Below are 20,853 nucleotides of genomic sequence, written 5' to 3' on the forward strand. Positions count from 1 at the left end.
AATTATTTAGATTCTACAGTGCAGCTGATAAAATTCAAGTCGTTGGTCTACAACCTTAAAATAAACTGATAAATGTAGGGCTGCAAATCTTGGCGGGCTGACTCAAGTTTTCCGGATGCCGCATCTTTATAGCACTCTCTCCAAAAGAGGATTCGATTCTAGGTTTTCGACCAACCAAATGTTTTAAAATTTAGTCAAATTTATATAAAACATACAAGTATTTATAATATAAAAATAATTACTAATATATTAATTACAGAATATTTCTACAATAGATTAATTTAAAAATATAAATCTGGATACTATTTATTATGAACTTAGTTAAATTTAAACTACTTTAATAAACGAGATAAGCACTTGTTTTAAAACGGATTGTGTACTTTTTACCAGAGGTGTTCAACTGCACTACTGCAGGGATAAGAAGCTGCTACAGTCAGCTACTACTGCGTACTGGCACTCACTCCAGTAATTTGAGAGACAAGAAAAAAGGCACATCATAATGGCAGCCAGAATAATAAACGAAATTACAAGAAAAAATGAAGCCGCTTTTATAAATGGCTCCACACCGGAGGGGCCAAGGACTGGCGCGGCCCTATCCCTATCCGGCTATCCCCATCGGCTTCCTCCCCACAAGTCGTGTCCACCACCAACAAACTCGTACCCTTATTCCCACGAGACAGTGCGTGGCCATGGCCTCTCGCGACGGCGCCACCTTCCAAGTGTACCGGGCCATGCCCGCGCCGACGCCGATGTCTCTGGCGTCCGCCGCTCCAGCCGCCGCCGACGCCGCGGCGCCGAAGAAGGCGGGCGCGGGCGCGGGCAAGGACCGGCACAGCAAGGTGAACGGGCGCGGGCGGCGCGTGCGGATGCCGATCGTGTGCGCGGCGCGCGTGTTCCAGCTGACCCGCGAGCTGGGGCTCAAGTCGGACGGGCAGACCATCGAGTGGCTGCTCCGGCAGGCCGAGCCCTCGATCCTGGCGGCCACGGGGTCCGGCACCACCCCCGCCGTCTTCTCCTGCTCCTCCGCGCCGTCCACCTCCGCGGCCAGCGCCGGTGCCGGCGCCGGTGTCTCCCTCCCGCTCCTCGGGAAGCGCCCGCGCGAGGAGCACGAGCCGGCGGTGGCGGTGGCAGTGGCGCCGGCGCCGTTCTGGGCCACCCTGCAGGCGCGGCCCGTGGCGGCGGCGTGGGGGCTCTCGCCGGCGCAGGAGGCGGCGGCGCAGGCGTACGCGTCGGTGGCGGCGCAGGGACACCACCTCAACCTGCTCTCCGTGCTCTCCGGCGCCGCGAGGCCGTCGGAGGAGGAGTCCCGGTGACTCGCCGCACTGTTGCTACGTAATCGCATGCGTTGACGCGTGGTGGCATGCCGCATGCGTCTCGTTTCCGTGCATCTCCGGGGGGGGGGGGGGGGGGGGGGGGGGGGTGCGTTGCGCGTGTTTTCCCTGTGGTTTTGCGGTGTGAGAGGAATGCGGCGAGCTGGACAAGGAGGATCCAGAGCGCGAGATCGGAATCGGATCGGGGTTAGCGGCTGTAGATAGCATTCGTCAGGTTTGTGTTTGTGATAATGAGCTCGCCGTGGTTCTGTGGTGTGGTTATGTATGCATGCATGCATGCATGCCGAATTGTCAACTGATCTGAATCCTAACACTAAATAATGCACGTCCCGGTGTGTGCAATTCCGCATGACGTTGCCTTGACTGCTGTTTTGAATAGAAGAAACCTACCTTTGCCGTTTGAGAATTCGGAATCCAGCGTCGAAATTTGATGCTGAGACCGAGCGGTCATGCATGGCTGGCTCGTGAGATTTTTGACTGAATTCTCCTGCAACTGCAACCGTGAAAGTGAAACAATGACGAAGCACTCCCACATTATTCACCCGTCTCATGTTGTACTACTGATGAGCCGCTCGTGACAGCTTGCTGCAACTCTCGGTCCCTGCAAAACCCAGGCCACATGCTGTTCAGTCGTTGGACCCAGGAACAGGATAGATAGGCCGTGCTGGAATTGCTTTGCCTCCTCCTCAGTCTCTGCACTGCACTGTGGCAAAAGCCTGCGTCTGCGTCTGCGTCTGCGTCTGCACTTTGCCTCTGTGAAAGGTTCAGGCTGCTTCGGGGACACATGATTCGTGTCAAGCTGTAGGTCACTCTGAAAAGGCCTCCGACGTTGTACAGACAGACCATGCTCACAGGCCTTTTTTGTACAATGTATAAAGTATCAACGGCGGCTCACTTTGTTCCAAACTCGATCGCAGACTGATCTTCTAGCACGCACCTGTGGCTGTGCACAAGCACAGCTAAAGATTGATCTTGTTCTCGGCGGATGACGCTCTTCTATCTAGAATTCTAGATTCGTCGAGATGAACGATCGCTGTGGCGATGGCCATTGCCAGTTTGCCACGCCGGCGAGAGAGAAGAAGCAGGCAAAGGCGCTGCTGCACCGCAACCGCAGACTGCACGGACATCTCAGGCTCAGGCCTGGCCTGGCCCATGGTGTATTGTATTGTATTGTAGTAGGTTGGTGGCGGCCAGCTAGCGCGACTTTCATGGATATTCCTTCCCATGTCTGTTGGCGCTGGTCCCATTCGACATGTCAGTGGGTCGTACTCCAATGGTCCCGTTCGGTTTGGGAGCCAAAAGATCTGGGCTTGAGCTGGCATGGTTCTCACTGTTTCTACCGGTAAACGTTTAAATGTATATTAAATAACAATTTACCATGTAGACAACATTGCGGGGATAGCTCAGTTGGGAGAGCGTTAGACTGAAGAACTGAAGGTCGCGTGTTCGATCCACGCTCACCGCATTTTTTACTTTTCCTCAATTCTGAATATTTTTTCATGACTTTCTTCATATTTCTGTTTTTTCTATGTATTTGCATATCTTATTTTACATTTTCTTTTTTTTTTCTTCCTCTCTCTATACGCAGAAATTTGTTTTTCTTCATCTATATATACATCAATGTGTTTTCTCCTTTTTACTTTTTTCTTTCTATTCCTCTGTTTCTTTTTCTTTTTCTGCCTCTGTATATGCAGCAATGTTTTTCCTCTTTTTTCTGTTTTTTTCTTCATCTATATATGCACCAATGTTCTTTCCATTCTCTATTTTCCTTATTTTTTCTCGGTATATGCTGTAATGTGTTTTTTGTCTATTGTTTTTACTATTTTCCAATTTGTATATGTATATGCAGCATTATGTGTCTTTCTTTCTCGCAATATGTTTTTGCTGTTGTTTTATCTGATTTATTTCTCTGTATATGGACAATGTCTTTTTTTCATGTCGTCTTTATCCCTCTCTATATCCATCAATGTTTTCTTACTATCTTGTTCTCTTCCTCTCTATATGCAGCAATGCATTTTTTTTCCTTTTCTACTGGATATACATCAATGTGTTTTTCTTCTCTTTCTCTATGTTTGCAGCAATGTAAAAGAATAGTACCTGGATTATACAGAAGGATATGCAATTCTTATAGCAATAATAGTCTACCTGTTTTACACAAAAGGATGCAGCGCTAGTTTGCATAGACTACAGAGTAGTAGAGTACCCAACAGTTCTTGTTTTTTTTTCGTGCATCGGAAGTTTTACGAATGGCTGGTTTCCTGCGAGTTGTTCAATTCAGAAATTCCGATTGTGGCCATCAATTCAGTTTGGCCAGCCTTTGTTGGGGATTAACGAAACCAGGATTTTGTCCGAGCACCAGGGTCGTGCCCTAGCAATTTCACATCATACAACACAAATAGTCCAACATGTACACAAATAGAGCTGGGATTCTCGACTCCAATATAAAGTGGTATATGCACATATATTTATATACTAGGTGAGTACTCGTACGTTGCAACAGGAACATATAATAACATGATAACTTATATGCAAAATGTGTCTTATATTGTTATAAGAAAATGTTTCATAATCTATTTGTAATTCTGGTCATACATAAATTTTGTTATTTTAATTTAGCTGTTTCACTACTACATTGCAACTATCAGTATCATGCAGACTTTGATATATGTCACGATTTGCATGGTCTCATCATTGAAGAGCACGTGCCACACCTGCCGGTACAAGTTCCCTCGTACATTGTCAGTCATCAGGTACGCACCACCATACACGCTTGCTTAAACAAAAAAGACAAGTGTATGTGTCTGCAAAGAGAATTAAAGGCAGGCCAACACAAAAGCTACCCTGACGATGGCAAGTGGTCATTTCTGTCGGTCCTCCTCTGCGTCACCTCTGGCGCCAAGATGACGCTACATACCTTCATATAGTAGTCGTCGAACGCGCACGACATGGCGAGTACCGATGACTCTTGGCTGGGCTGCCAAACGAAGTGCACCCCAGGCTCATCAGCGAGGTAGTACACCTAGTCACTGCACCACTGGATGTGCTACTCCTCTACATACATCTTGTTCGAGGACACTCACACAACGTCAGCAACGGTCGTCGTCCCAGCGCACAAGAATTTATGGCCGGCCAGTAGCGACTTACGTGGCAGGTTGAGCTTCAGATGGATGATGAGCTGGACGGCGTGACAGCGCCATCGTCGGATGTGGTGCCTATAACAACCCGAGAGTCCCCAGCATTGGGGACGACCATGAGGTCCCCCTGTTTGAAGATAGACAACACGGTGCAACCGCTCTGAACCACGTCCAAGCGGTGGCTGCGCCGGAGCTTGCCGAACACAGCGGCGCATGCGGACACGTAGGACTGCTTCTAGAGGTCGAACTCACAGTCACCAAGCTTCTTCTCGTCGTCGATGAGCAACGCCAACGCGAGCGCCTCCTGCAAATGGTGTTTGTTCGGGGTTTCCAAGTAAGAAACATGGATTCATCTTTGGCGTTGGTTTATGAAAATGACTTACAAGTCAGATCCATGGAAAAATATTACGGAGAATAAATGTCACACATATAAAAAAGGAATTTAAGTTAAAAATATTATAAAAACAAAAGAAATTGAATGCAAGACTCTTCTTTAAATACTACTGCCTCCGTCCAAAAATATAATTCAGTAATCTCGTTGATAATTATCTACTACTACACATTGTGCAAGGGTAGCAGGTGGGATTTGGAAGAGATGTAGTATTTTTACTGTAACAAATATTGACATAAACACACATGTAGTGTAGTGGTAGCTACGAGCACATTTGCTTGAGGGGTCGCGGGTTCGAATCCCATTGGGGCCACATTTGTGTTTTTTAATTTAATTTTAGCTAGGCGTGGGAATGAGAATGAGCTTTATGGGAGGGGGAATGGGAATGGGCTTTGTGGGGAGGGCGGAATGGGAATGGGAGAACACGGAATGACAGCCGGGAATGAGAATGAGCTTTGCGGGGAGGGCGGAATGGGAATGGCAGAACACGAAATGGCAGCATACCTCTTACCGTCTTAATAAGTAGTAGAGATTCCAGCTCTTCTTGATGATACATGTATACTATATTTTCCCCCTACCGCATGCATGAACTTGATGGCTACAATGTCTACGTGCGTGTACAACGCACGAAACAAGAAACAACATCTCGTTATCGCTGTAGGTGCGGCTGTTCGAGTCGACCATGGCCGAAATGGAGGCAGAGGTGCCAGGTGGACCAGTGCAATGGTTTACAAAAACCGTTTCAGGTGAAAAAACCGTTACCCACCGACAGTGGCTGATGAGCCATTATGGCATAGTATAGCATTAGTTATACCTAAAATTTCAAAATCTTTATATCTTCCATAATGATTCTTGTTGCCCTAATGGTTTTGACATTAGAACTTTAGAGAAAACCTATTATGATTCTTGTTGCCTATGTTTTTCTTTTTTCCCAGCCATACCTAATTTTTGTTTTGTCCTCTGCTACTGCCCACCGGTAACGGTTTACCGCCGATAAACCGGTAAATAACGTCCGGTTTGACAAAAGCCAAATCAATTTGAACTCGAACCAGTTTACCGGCAAAAAACCGGTGAAAACCGCCGGTTAACCATGAAACGAACCGGTTTTGCTGTTTTCTACAGAAAAAATGAAAAATTTTGATATGATTTATTTGTAGTTTGCTAAATTCACATTGCACAGTAAATATTAATTGATCCACACAACATGTGTTCACCAAAATAACATATAACATACATATGCAACCACAAACTGCAGTTCTCATGCAACAAACAACCAGCAAACTTCGCAATACTTAAATACAAGTTCTTTTACAACTCTCCAACGAGGCAACGACACATAGGTCGACTTATTTCACAATACTCACATGTTCAGCTCGAGTCATAGTGATAGTACTCAGTCATGTTGGAAGGATCGTGATATTGTTCCAATCCATCATAGTGATATTGATAGGTCTATACAAAAGATATGAGATACATTATCGAGAAAACAAGAACGGCACATAAATACTTATCCACAAAGCAAGAGAAACATATCGGTGCAGCGGGAACTTGTCCATACACATACTGTGGTCCTGATGGATACATGTTTGATAAATTTGAATATGGTGGTGGAGGAGGTCCATAGTTTCCATACCCATACATGATCGATGGTGGTACTTCGCCCGATGGTGGAGGGGGTCCATAGGTTCCCTGACCTAGTTGCCATTGCCATAACTAATATCATATAACTTGAAACAATAACTAAACCATAACTAATCCATAAACCATAAGTCATCAATCTATAATAACAATACTAAATCATATTTACAACAGTAGTACATAATATTACGAGTTACACTTATAACTAATATGAATGAAATCTAACAATAACTATGTATTAACACAAACATGAACGTAATCTAAAAATCTAAACATTAAAAAACCAAATCTAGGCACTAAATATCTAAAAAGGAGTTAAATCTTGGTAGTATAACCGGTTTACCGGTAGTAATACACGATTTACCTCTCTCTGCCGGTTTACCGCCGATTTCGCGGGAGAAACCACCGGCGAGGGGGACCTGTGCCGGTGGATGGGGCAGCGGCGCAGCGGGCGGTAAACCGCTCCTGGCCAGCGGTTTACCGCGCTTAACCGCCGGTAAAAGACGCGGCGACGGCGGTTGCTATGATTGCGTCGTCGGCGGACCTGTGCGCTCTCGGGTAATTAAGGGAATGGGGAAACTGAGAGGAGCTGGATAGGAGAGGAGTATTTAGATTTTTTTGTTAACGGGTTAATACATTTTCTATTTTTTATGTTAGGATTTATGGGCTAGGCCCAATTGAGAAATTCAAATAAATCCCAGGAAAATCTCAAAAGCCCATATAAGTGTATGGCTAGAGAATAGGTGGAACCAATAGCACCATATTGCTAGTTCTAGTGGAGTAGAGCTAGCTTAAATATGGAAGCCACACTCACTCACCAAGTCATGGATGAGAGGAGATAGTGTGGAGAGCCACACGTGCGCGCGCTCGCTCGCCTCGCCTGGCCAGGTCGGGGTGAAGGGCGCGGGCACACGACATGCGCGTGAATGGTCCGCCGAAATCCGGCCCCTCGTCTTGCGGGGGCGCGACTTCCTTTTGCCGTTTGAATTTTTGGTTACTTGGCTATTACGTTTAGAATCCTAACCGATCGCTATAAAATCTAAACTGAACGCGAGATTCTCGTGGGTGGATAAGATCGGAGTTAGCTATCTGGTCGCGGACTCGGCCCTAGAAAAGGAGCCTGGCATCCAGCATCCATATCATCCTAGTTTTCGCTTTCGCCTCTCTTCACAGCTGAGCCGCCTTCCAGTTCTCTTCATCCCGACCGCAGAGGGCGAATAAGGTTTTTGGGAAGCGTCCTCACGCGACTGCTCGTGATCTTCTGACCTCGTTGACTCTGCTAACTTCGCTGCTTCGACGTCATCGACCCTGCTGATTCCGACGCGCACCATCTATCAGTATGTCTAATCAGTTCGCATCATCTGATTTGACTTTTTACTTCAGTTCTTCTGATTTGGTCATAATTTATATTCGGAATTTAAGATGGAATTTGTCTAATTATTCAACAATCCCAAAACCTTATTGTAGACAATTTCCTAGTTTTTCTATGTCTGCTTTTGCCGACGCGCTGAAGCCAGAAAAGTTCAATGGTATGCACTTTAAGAGATGGCAAGTCAAGGCCATGCTCTGGCTGACTGCTATGAATGTCTTCCATGTTAGTAAAGGCAAACCTGAGGGTCCACTGACTCCTGAACAGGAGAAAGAGTACGATCATGCCAATACTATCTTTACGAGAGCAGTTCTTAGCGCCCTTGTTAACCGTCTGGTTGATGCGAATATTCAGCATACAGACGGGAAAGAGTTATGGGATGCACTTACTACCAAGTATGGTGCATCAGATGCTGGCAGTGACCTGTATATCATGGAGAGCTTTCATGATTATAAGATGGTTGATAATTGATCTATTGTAGAGCAAGCTCATGAAATATAGTGTATAGCCAAGGAGCTCGACCACCTTAAGATAGTCCTTCCTGACCGATTTGTGGCTGGATGCATTATTGCAAAGTTGCCTTCTACATGGAGAAACTTCGCCACATCTCTGAAACATAAGAGACAGGAGATATCAGTTGAAAATCTGATAGCGTCTCTGGATGTTGAGGAGAAAGCTCAGGCTAAGGACACGGGATCTAAAGGAGGCGAGGGCCACTCCAGCGCCAACATGGTTCAGAAGAACCACAACAAGGGCAAAGGAAAGCCAAAATCTAACAAGCCCAACAAAACTACCAACTTCAAGAAGAAGAAGAACAAGGCTGAACTGACATGTTTCGCATGTGGCGAGACGGGTCATTTTGCCAAGGATTGTCCTGATCGAGCGGATCGCGTGGCAAAAAGGGCAATGTCAACACAGTGATCGCTAGCAATGAGGAAGACAAAGGGTATGGTAATTTACCTTTCATCTTCTCAGTATTTCAATCACCTAGTTGGTGGCTTGATACTGGTGCTAATGTTCATGTGTGTTCTGACATTAACTTGTTCTCTTCTTATCAGGGTGCCCGGGATTCTTCCATTCTAATGGGGAATGGGTCACATGCTTCTGTTCATGGCACTGGCACGATGGATCTGAAGTTTACTTCGGGAAAGATCGTGAAGCTGAAGAACGTGCATCATGTCCCTTCTATACACAAGAATCTCGTTAGTGGAACCCTTCTATGTAGAGATGGGTTCAAGGTAGTTTTGGAGTCCAATAAATTAGTTTTGTCTAAGTCTGGACAATTTATTGGTAAAGGCTATGACTGCGGAGGCTTGTTCCGCTTTTCTCTGTTAGATTTCAATAATAAGTCTGTGAACCATATTTGCGCTAATGTTGATGATCTTGCGAGTATTTGGCATTCTCGTTTGTGTCATATTAATTTTGGCTCTATGTCTCGGCTTGCAACCATGAGTTTAATTCTGAATATCACCATAGTCAAAGGTTCTAAGTGCCATAGTTGTGTTCAATCGAAGCAACCTCGAAAGCCTCACAAGGCTGCTGAGGAGAGACACCTGGCACCTCTAGAACTCATACATTCTGATCTTTGTGAGATGAATGGTGTGTTGACAAAGGGTGGTAAGAGATACTTCATGACATTGATTGATGATGCGTCTAGATTTTGCTATGTATACTTGCTAAAAACTAAAGATGAGTCTTTAGACTACTTTAAAATCTATAAGGCTGAAGTTGAAAACCAACTAGAGAGAAAGATCAAACCTCTTAGATCATATCGTGGTGGCAAATTCTTTCCCAAAGTCTTTGATGATTTCTGTGCAGAACATGGCATTATTCATGAGAGGACTCCTCCCTATTCACCCGAGTCAAACGGGATTGCTGAAAGGAAAAACCGTACGTTGACTGACTTGGTGAATGCCATGTTAGACACTTGTGGTTTATCTAAGGCATGGTGGGGGGAGGCAGTCCTGACTTCATGTCATGTTCTGAATAGAATTCCTATGGGCAAAGAAGAGAAAACCCCTTATGAGAAGTGGGTTGGGAGAAAACCATCAGTTTCATACTTGCGCACTTGGGGGTGCATGACGAAAGTCAATGTACCAATTAATAAAAAGCGCAAGCTTGGTCCAAGGGCAGTGGATTATGTCTTTCTTGGATATGCTTCGTGTAGCATAGCATATAGATTTTTAGTAGTTAAATCTGAAGTTCCTGATGTGTATGTTGATACTATTATGGAATCACGTGATGCTACTTTCTTTGAACATATATTTCCAATGAAAGACATTCATAGCAATTCTAGATACTCTTGTGAGATAACTCCTGAACATAGTACACCTATTGAGAGTTTTGAACAGCCACATGAAATTGTCCTAGAGGAGGATGACAATGATGCTCCTAAAAGGAGCAAGAGACAAAGGGTTGAAAAATCCTTTGGTGATGATTTCATTGTGTACCTTGTGGACGATTGTCACACCCGGTTTTAGAAGGCAAACCGAATGCGAACCATGTACGTGCCAGGATCAGCAATTCACGTACACAACATTTACATAACATGGACGTCATCACACAGTGCTCAAATAGTATTAAAAAGGGAAATAATAGTCGATTACATCATATGTCTGAGACATTCACATAGTCTTTACAATAATCAAAGTGCGGAAAAGAAACGTAGATACACGCGGCCTTCACAGGCAGCCGACTGGGGGTTGCCGCTAACCCACGCCTAGAACTCGTCGTAATCTTGGAACTCCTGGTGGTCTCCTTCCACGGCTTCATCTTCTTCTGAGCAGTGGTTGCAATGCGGACAACCTGGGAGGGGTTTGGTGTGTAGAGCAAGGGTGAGTACACATCAACATACTCAGCAAGTGTCATGTTTGGCTGTAGTGGACTAGCTTTATGTGGAGTTAAGTCAAGCAGTTGCTTTTAGTTGGGCAGGTTATTATTTACTAGTAGAAAGCCAGGTTTTAGCATTAACCCAAGTTATTAACCCGATGTACCCTTTCCAAATGGAAAGAATACCACTTACCAGAGTCAATACCAAAACCACCATTCTCATTGCCACCTGTAATCCAAATATCTCTGATCAAATACCACTAATCACTAGAGCTCCCTTGGCCGCTCAAAACCGCGAGCACGGCTGATATATCAGTTTTCATACACTCTGCAGAGGTTCCGCACTTTACCCACAAGCCGTGATTTCCCTTTCTGCCCGGAGATCATGACTCTCCATTGATCACTACCAAGGTGACCCAGCAGGGTATCACTACGTAGCCTTTACAAAGATTCCCCAGGGCTGTAGCCGCCCGTTAGGTTTCCTAAATGTACTGCACTCCTCCCCAAGGGACAAATCAACCTTGGCAGAGCGAGCCGCATATACCGAGCCCCATTGACGGCACGACGGCTAAGCGAACTACACCCCGGTTCCTCTAATTACTCAGCTAAGGGCGTCCCACTCCACCCTCATGGTTGCACTATTTTCCCGGGCGGTCATCCAACGAACAGGTCCTTATGGAGAGGCACTCGAAAAACCGCTCGAGTCCCCTTAAATGCCACAAGTATGATATCATAAATAAGAGGGAAAACAGCGTATCATAGATAATTCTCATCATGTTCATTAATTAATGTTAAGCAATAGCATAAAGCTAACAATAATAATCCAACCCAAATAGGTAAACAAGGATATGGATAACAAAAGCTAGTCAATCCTTAGGTATAACTGTGTAAATGCAGGAGATGAATTAAAGAATGTATAGGACAAAGATAGGTCAAGGGACACTTGCCTCTACCAACCGACTGCTGCTCAGGGGCTTCTCCTGCGAGTTCTTCGGGCTCCTCAACCAGATCGTTCTCTATACGAGCGCAAACATACATACATCCACACATTTAATACAAAAGAACAGTACATCATACAATAGAATGCAGAAAATAAACGGATGTTCCTCGCGGGGCTCGCAATGATGGTTAAGGGAGAGAAAGAGGAAAGGACAGTCGAACAACGGTCACGATACATTATTATAAATTAAACCACTCGCTTAATAGAAGGGCATTAATTTGGACACTACGTTTAGCATAAAGTAAAGTCATGTTTCATGTTTAATCATTATAAGCAGATGAAGATAAATTAAAAGGATTGTTGCGTGGCGAGACGCGCGACATAACACCTTAAATCGAATTAATAAATCAACGACTCGTCGCGCGACACAGCGCACAACGAGACACTTGCATTAATTATAAAGAGACGTTAAGCGTCGCGCGACGAAACGCACGACGACATACGTCATTCGAACTGAATTTAAAGTGAAACGTCGCGCGACTGGACGCACGACTTCACACATTAAACAATCTGAAATTAAAATGGATCGTCCCGCGATGAAGCGCGCGACGCAGCACATTAATGGAATCTGAAATTTAGACGAATTCGTCGCGCGACGAAGCGCGCGACGCAGCACACTAACTAATGGAGTTTAAAATTAATTAAAAACTAAGAATAATCACCGCGTGCATGGGGCTGCGCACGCGGGAACGTGTTGGGGCAAACGGGGGAGCGCGAGGCCGCGCCGGGGGCCGGGACGCCGCGCGCAGGTGGCCGACGCCGCGCGTAGAGGGCAGGGGACCGCGCGACGGGGCCGAGCAGGGGGCGGGCGGGGCCGCGCCGCCACGGACGGAGGGGCAGGGCCGCAGGGGCGAGCGGGGCCGTGCCGCCGCGGGGGAGGGGCAGGGGCGAGTGCGAGCCGCCGCGGGGAGGGAGTAGGGGCAGGGTCGCGCCGTCGCGGCCGAAGGCCGCCGCGCCAGGGAGGGGTAGGGGCAGGCCACCGCCGGGGCGAGCAGGGGCGAGCCGCGCCGGGGCCGCGGGGGTGCGCGCGCAGGGGAGAGAAGGGGAGGGCGCGCGCAGGGAAGAGAAGGGGAGGGAGAGGGAGAGAGAGGAGAAGGGAGGGGAGGGGAGCTCACCTCGGGGATCCAACTCCGGCGATCACCGTCTCCAAAACCTAGGGCACCACGGGAGAGAGAGAGATGGGATAGAGAGAGGTTGCTGCGCGGGAGAAATCAAATGAGGCAAATGGATCTGGGGGAGGGGAGGGGGCGCGCATGGGGTGGGCAGGGGCGCGCGGGCCAGACCGGGCCGTGCTGGGCTGGACTGGGTCGCATTGCGGATCGAAACCCACGACACACACGACCATTAAACGAACTCTAACCGCGAACCGAAAACCGAAACGGAACGAGACAAACACGCGACACCAGACAAAGAAATGTGCGTCGGCATGATGCAACACCCATGACACTTAGGTTTTGTTTATACATGATGCGGACACCTGTCACTATACTGGTTTGAAATTGGGAAGAAGGAAGTGAAACGAGAAGAGAAAAGAGACTAACACCCAAATTTGGTGAGTGAAAAGAATAAAAAATTCTACCCCCAAATTCAGGGCGTTACAAACCTACCCCCCTTAAAAGAATCTCGCCCTCGAGATTCAAGGTTGGCTAGCAAAGAGCTTAGGGTATTTAGCCATCAGATCATCTTCATGCTCCCAGGTTGCTTCTTCCTCAGAGTGGTGATTCCATCTGACTTTGCAGATTCTGATGGTCTTCCTTCGGGTGACTCTATCTGCAGTCTCAAGGATTTGCGTTGGCTTCTCAATGTAGGTCAAGTCCTCCTGGACTTCAAGGTCTTCCACTAGCAACTGCTCTTCTGGCACTCGCAGACACTTCTTCAACTGAGACACATGGAAGACATCATGCACAGCAGACAAACCCTCTGGCAAACTAAGCTGATAGGCCACTTCTCCACGCCTTGCGAGAATCTGATATGGACCAATGTAGCGGGGTGCTAGCTTGCCTTTGACTCCAAATCTTCTGACTCCTCTGATCGGCGAAACCTTCAAATAGACGAAGTCACCGACTTCGAAACTCAGATCTCTTCTTCTTGTGTCTGCATAGCTTTGTTGCCTTGATTGCGCTATCTTCAAAATTCTCTCGGACCATCTTGATGTTTTCTTCAGCTTCAAGCAGAATGTCTGGCCCAAACACTTGCTTTTCTCCAGGCTGATCCCATTGCAATGGAGTTCTACAACTCCTCCCATAAAGTGCCTGAAATGGTGACATCTTCAAGCTGGCCTAGTAACTGTTGTTATAGGAGAACTCTGCATAGGGCAACCTCTTGTCCCATCCGGACTGATCTTGCAACGCACAGGCTCTCAACATATCTTCGAGGATTTGATTAGTTCTTTCGGTCCGACCATCTGTCTACGGATGATAGGCTGAACTGAAATTCAGATGTGTACCCAAGGCTTCATGCAACTGCTGCCAGAAATGAGAGGTGAACTACGTTCCTCGGTCTGACACTATCTTCTTTGGCACACCATGAAGACAAACGATCCGAGACATGTACAATTCTGCCAATACTGCGCTGTTGTAGTTGGTCTTGACAGGTATGAAGTGGGCTAACTTGGTTAAGCAGTCCACCACTACCCAAATGGAATCGTAGCCGGCTCGAGTGCGAGGCAATCCAACTATGAAATCCATACCGATTTCATCCCATTTCCACTGAGGAATTTGCAACGGTTGCAACAATCCAGCTGGCCTTTGATGCTCTGCCTTGATTCGTCGACAACTATCACACATAGCCACATGCTCTGCGATTTCCCTCTTCATTCCGTACCACCAGAATTTCTTCTTCAGATCCTGATACATTTTCTCACTTCCAGGGTGTATCGAATAAGCCGTCTCATGAGCCTCCTTGAGGATCAATTCCCGAATAGATTGGACATTGGGAACACACAAGCGGTCTTTGAACCATATCACACCTTCTGCATCTTCCCGAAAGTCTTTACCTCTGCCATCTAGAATCAGTCGCTGGATTTCACTGATCTTCTCATCATTCTTCTGCGCTTCTTTGATTTCCTGCTCCAAGGTGGGTTCTAACTCAACTGTTACTCCTCGCGTGTTGTTTAGAAATCCGAGACTCAACCTGTCAAACTCTTTGGCCAACTCGTAAGGCATCGGACGAGCGACCATCAGATTGACTTGACTCTTCCTGCTCAAAGCGTCTGCCACTATGTTCGCTTTGCCTGGATGGTAATGAATCTCCAATTCATAATCCTTAATCAACTCTAACCATCTTCGTTGCCTCATATTCAGCTCTGACTGAGTGAATATGTACTTCAGACTCTTGTGGTTTGTGTAAACATCACATTTCTGTCCATACAGATAGTGCCTCCATGTCTTCAGTGCGTGAACCATTGCTGCGAACTCTAGGTCATGGATTGGGTAATTCTGCTCATGAACCTTCAGCTGTCGGGATGAGTAGGCCACAACTCTTCCCTCCTGCATCAACACACATCCCAAACCAGTGCAACAAGCATCGCAATACACCAAGAAGGGCTTGTGCACATCAGGCAAGACTAAGACATGTGCTGTAGTCAACTTCTCTTTCAGCGCTTCGAAGGCCTCTTGACATTTCTGGGTCCAGTTGAACTCAACTTTGTTGCCTAGCAAAGCTGTCATTGGTTTCACAATCTTCAAGAACCCTTCAATGAATCGCCAATAATATCCGGCCATTCCAATGAAGCTCTTGATTCCTCGAGCATCAGTTGGCGCTTTCCAGTTCAAAACGTCTGCCACTTTCTTCGGATCCATAGCCAATCCTTCTTTGTTGATTATGTGACCTAAAAACAGGACTTCACTGATCCAGAACTCGCACTTGCTCAACTTTGCATACAGCTGATGCTCTCGCAATCTCTGTAAAACCATCCTCAAATGATCTGCATGCTCTTCCTCACTTTGAGAATATATAAGAATATCATCGATGAATACCACCACAAACTTGTCAAGATAATCCATGAATACACTGTTCATCAAGTTCATGAAGAAGGCTGGTGCATTTGTTAGACCGAAAGACATCACAGTGAACTCGTACAACCCATACTTGGTAATGAATGTCGTCTTCGGAATGTCTGAAGGTCGAATCCTGAGCTGGTGATAACCTAACCTTAGATCTATCTTGGAGAACACACTGGCTCCTCTCAACTAGTCGAACAGATCTTCTATTCTGGGCAAGGGGTACTTGTTCTTGATGGTGACCTCATTCAGAGCTCGATAGTCGATACACATCCTTTTGGTGCCGTCTTTCTTCTCCACGAATAGAACAGGGGCGGCCCAAGGCGAGGTGCTTGGCCAGATGTAGCCTTTCTCTGACAGCTCATCAATCTGCTTCTTGAGTTCAACCTATTCAGGTCTAGATATTCTGTAAGCTCTCTTAAAGATGGGGGCGGTGCCAGGAAGAAGCTCTATGGCAAACTCAACTTTTCGCTCTGGTGGCATACCTGGTAAGTCCTTTGGAAACACATCTAGGAACTCAGACACATCCAGGAAGAAGCTCTATGGCAAACTCAACTTTGTGTGGGGCTGCGCACGCGGGAACGTGTTGGGGCAAACGGGGGAGCGCGAGGCCGCGTCGAGGCCACGCGAGCCGCGCCGGGGGCCGGGACACCGCGTGCAGGGGGCGAAGGCCGCGCGCAGGGGGCAAGGGACCGCGCGCCGGGGCCGAGCAGGGGGCGGGCGAGGTCGCGCCGCCACGGAGGGAGGGGCAGGGGCGAGCGGGGCCGCGCCGCCGCGGGAGGGAGCAGGGGCGAGCCGCGCCACCGCGGGGGAGGGGCAGGGGCGAGGGCGAGCTGCCGCGGGGAGGGAGCAGGGGCGGGTGAAAGTTCCCTTTTGCCCGGGAACAAGATCTGGATGTCACCTAGAGGGGGGGTGAATAGGCGAATAAAAATTATCACTTTAAAACTTAAATCTTACTCTACTCGAAGACAGGATCGCAGTGGAGTGTAGAACCCTTCGAGTAGGTTGCAGTGGAATTGAAGTTCCTGTCTTAAGAATATCCTGCACTTCAAGGAAAGCTAGTACCACAAGTAAGCAGTGAAGTGCAGATATAAAAGCGAGTAAGACAGAGAGTCAGAATACAATACGAAACAGAGCACACAGACGCAAGGATTTATCCCGAGGTTCGGCCAAGCCTGAAATGCTTGCCTAGTCCTCGTTGGAGTTAGCCACACCTAGGCTTGGAGTCTGTTTCAACTCCTTCCTCCGTTTGCTCAGATCTGTCAGTATGAAGATAGAGCCTTTCACTATATTGAGTTGGGTTACAACAAAACCGCGGCTGCTTACAAACTTCTTGACAGCACCCCGGCAGAGTAATGATACACTCAAGACCTTGCTCTTGCTCTTAGCAGCACTTCTCCACTCTCTAAAGGCTTATAGCTTTGCCTTCGACATAAACTAGAGAGATACACACAAGAGGGAGAGTGAGAATTGATTCGAGTGATGTCTACACTTGTTGGCTGCACATGTACATTGCTTGAGGCACCTAGGGGTCCCTTTTATAGGCACAAGGGGCCTAGGAGCCGTTGGAGCAATCTAGGAAGGCAAATCTTGCCTTCTGTCGGGTGGTGCACCGGACAGTCCGGTGCCCGATTTCCTTCCAGAAATGGAGCAGTCGACCGTTGCAGTCCTGGAGCCGTTGGCGCACCGGACAGTCCGGTGCCTCCATCTGACCGTTGGCTCGGCCACGCGTCACGCGCGGATTGCGCGGCCAACCGTTGGCCCAGCCGACCGTTGGCTCACTGGACAGTCCGGTGCACCACCGGACAGTCCGGTGAATTATAGCCGTACGCCGCCGGCTTCTCCCGAGAGTGGCCTGTTCACCAGAGTTCAGCCTGGCGCACCGGACACTGTCCGGTGCACCACCAGACAGTCCGGTGTGCCAGACTGAGCTGAGTCTTGGCTGTACACAACCAAGCATTTTGCATCTCTTTTCTTTTCTTCTTTTCTCTGTTTCTAACACTTAGACAAATATGTTAGTACACAAAAACCAATGTACTAAGTCTAGAAACATACCTTCTCTTTGATTTTTACATCTATAGCATTTGACATGCTTGAGCTTTGATGTTGGACTCATAAATCATCAAGTCAGCTTGACTTGATCTAGATTGACATTTCTTAGCTCCAACATCCTGCAAAGGTCACATAGAACATCTCCAAACATAGGAACAACCCAAACTAAAAGTCAAGGTGCACTTAGCTCTTTTTGGGCTGCTTCCAGTTCTAGTTTTGACACTGCTTCTTCTTCTAGTAACCTTGATCTCCTTCTTAGAGCTTGGTCTTGAGCCTTATGACTTACACCACATTAATATAGACATTTCCTCATTGGTTGTAAGTCACGTCCTTATGTAGTGATCCTTGATGTGCCGTAGCTGTTCTCAACTTGATCACCCTTGACTTCGCAAGCCTTCTTCTTCACCCTTGGCTTTGGGTTCCTCAGCCTCTTTGACCTTCTCCCGTGCACTTGGTACCTCGAAGCTTTTCTTGCCTCCGTCCTTAGCTTGATCAGTTGTCTCCGAGCTACGCACCTGAGTCTCACTTTATGCAATGTCCATCTTACTTGTGATGTCCATTATGTATCCATAATCTAGTCCTTGGACCATCACACTGTTCACTTGTGTTGAACCCTGTTAGCTTTACATTAAGCACCTGTTCAACACTCGGCACACTTGTTAGTCCTTTAATTGAGTTGTCATCCAAACACCAAAACCACAAGAGAGCTTTCAATCTCCCCCTTTTTGGTGATTGATGGCAACACAATTAAAGCTTACATAAGAATAAGATTTGAAGCACAAATTTTGAATTCTAAGTTTATAGAATGCTCCCCCTAAATATGTGCTTACTTCAAAAACATAATTTTGGCCTCAGACGTCAATTTGCACATACTTAGGCAATTCGAAACATTTCTACACCTTAGCATTTTGGAATGCATTGTGTCAAGAATCAAACCATGATGCTATAACACACAAATGCACATAATCAGAGTTAAACACCATTCAATTTAGTGGATATATCACAGGAATATCAACCTACCACTATTCACCATTAAGATATCAATTTAAACTAAGATACTAATTTAAAACAATCTTAAAGCACCATTAACCACATGCACCATTATCCACATGACTATCTATTTCATAATGAACACAATAGATGCCAATTAATTCATAGCAGCGAAAGCACTAGTTTCGCACCATCACCATATACTACAACAAGAAGCATATGATACGAATTATCAACTACACAATTACACACTAACAATGCTCAAACTAACACATCACCCCTTAAGATAAGCTTTCCTCTCAGGTTGAGATAAGCTTTAATACATAAATTCTCCCCCTTTGACATCAAACACCAAAAACCATACTCAAGCAAGAACATAGGATGATGTCAAGGGACAACAGGGTATTGAGGAGGTAAACACACACTAACAATACTCCCCCTTACTCATTCAACAAATGCACCACAAGCATTTGGAGGAAAGTTAAGGTACATATACGCAAAAGATCAATACTTCCCTTTTTACCTTTGCCCGGATGTGGTGTACTTCCTCTCTTGAGAGTATTAGTCTCTTGGGAGCTTCTCCACACTTGTGCCTGATCCTTTATCCTAACCTTTTTTTGTTGCTAAGACATCAAGCTTAGAGCAAGTTATAGTATTGTGGCACAAGATGAAGCTTCTATTCTAGTGATTACCAAAAGATGTCAATTGAAGCAAACTATCACGGCTACCAATTGAAAGATACCAATTGCAAGATCATTTATTATCATAGCTCCATGATATTTAAGGATCTAGTATCACCAAATTTTATAGAGCATGAGCAATCTAAAAATATGCAATTACTCACGACTTAAGATACCAATTCCTTGACTTACAGAGGTACCCCAGTCCTGATTGCTCCATTTCTTGCTCATCTTCTCTTTTCCACCTTGAGACTACACAAGATTGCTCAAAATACAATTAGTCTCAAAGGACACAAGTTATGTGTGCTCCCCCTAAACTTGTGCATCAAGTATTTTGAATAACTTGCACTTTGCACATTCTAACTTTCTCAGAACTAGAGGGGATCACAACATATCTTGGTCAAGGCATACTCTAACAATTTCAACACAAAGGGATACCGATTTGAATATCAAATGAAAGGTTGACTTGATACAACAATGCATGCCTCAAGAAGTATAACATTTCACAAGCAACCTAGACATGCTTCATTCTTGACAATCATTGCACCACATATACTAAATGAAAAACAACACGATCATGCATATAAAGCGCAATGTCTAAGCACATCATAATTAAAAAGGTTCTTTAGGTACACCAGAAGAAACAACATTTTAAAGTATGGAGCACCTAGGCCAAGATACTACCAATTCAGAGGCAACACCATAACTGTGATCACAATCAATGGAACTTCAAGATATTCACTGAAATTGCATAGTTCCATTCTCCATACCTTTGCCTTTTCCTGAATTGCCATGAGAGCACCAGTTGTCACTAATTGAGGGCTCCTTTTGCTCATGCACCTTAGCTCAAAAGGGTGCATTAGAGGCACAACATGGAGTTTGTATTCACACAATACCAGACTAGAGTAATCATAAGCTAAACAATATGTCATATTTGCACACAGGTTAATCATTAAAACCATATAGCATAACTCACAATGGAATACAGGTTTATTCACGAACACAACAAGAGTTAATCATGGTGGATATATCTAATGAAAAAACTACCCATTAAATGATTCAAGAGACATAACCTCTAAAGCATACAATCATGATTAAGCAAGCATGGTTACGATCTTGATGATTATTAATCATTGATTGAAGGGTACTCAACACAGGTGATCAACAAAGCATAACTGCTCCAAGGACAGGTAGCACATCAATCAGACTTAAGAGCAGTATTGATTATCAACAAAGTACTTAAGATACAAGGGTACCATCTCATGGAGAGTAAGTTGCAGAATCTCATCAAGGTCCTTTGCTTGATTCACCAATAATGATTAAGGACCTATTCACCTTATTTCACTTGAGATGAACATGGGATTAGTGTCTCACAATACTTCAACCTTGGGTCAATGAATAAACACCAAAACAATTAACAGCTTAAGCATAGAGTTTG

The 20,853-nt window shown here is 45.9% G+C and overlaps 1 protein-coding gene and 1 non-coding gene across 2 annotated transcripts; both read left to right on the forward strand.

Annotated features, from left to right (window-relative positions):
- The first annotated feature begins 597 nt into the window (after positions 1-597).
- LOC103641861 (transcription factor PCF1) lies at positions 598-1,737 on the forward strand. Its single transcript, XM_008665172.4, has one exon. The coding sequence runs from the start codon at positions 690-692 to the stop codon at positions 1,311-1,313; it is 624 nt and encodes a 207-aa protein (XP_008663394.4). The 5' UTR covers positions 598-689; the 3' UTR covers positions 1,314-1,737.
- Positions 1,738-2,723: 986 nt separating this feature from the next.
- TRNAF-GAA (transfer RNA phenylalanine (anticodon GAA)) lies at positions 2,724-2,796 on the forward strand. The gene has a single exon. It is a non-coding gene; the product is annotated as a tRNA-Phe (tRNA).
- Positions 2,797-20,853: the final 18,057 nt, after the last annotated feature.

This window comes from Zea mays, chromosome 10, assembly GCF_902167145.1.
Source record: "Zea mays cultivar B73 chromosome 10, Zm-B73-REFERENCE-NAM-5.0, whole genome shotgun sequence".
In the NCBI taxonomy this organism is placed as follows: domain Eukaryota; kingdom Viridiplantae; phylum Streptophyta; class Magnoliopsida; order Poales; family Poaceae; genus Zea; species Zea mays.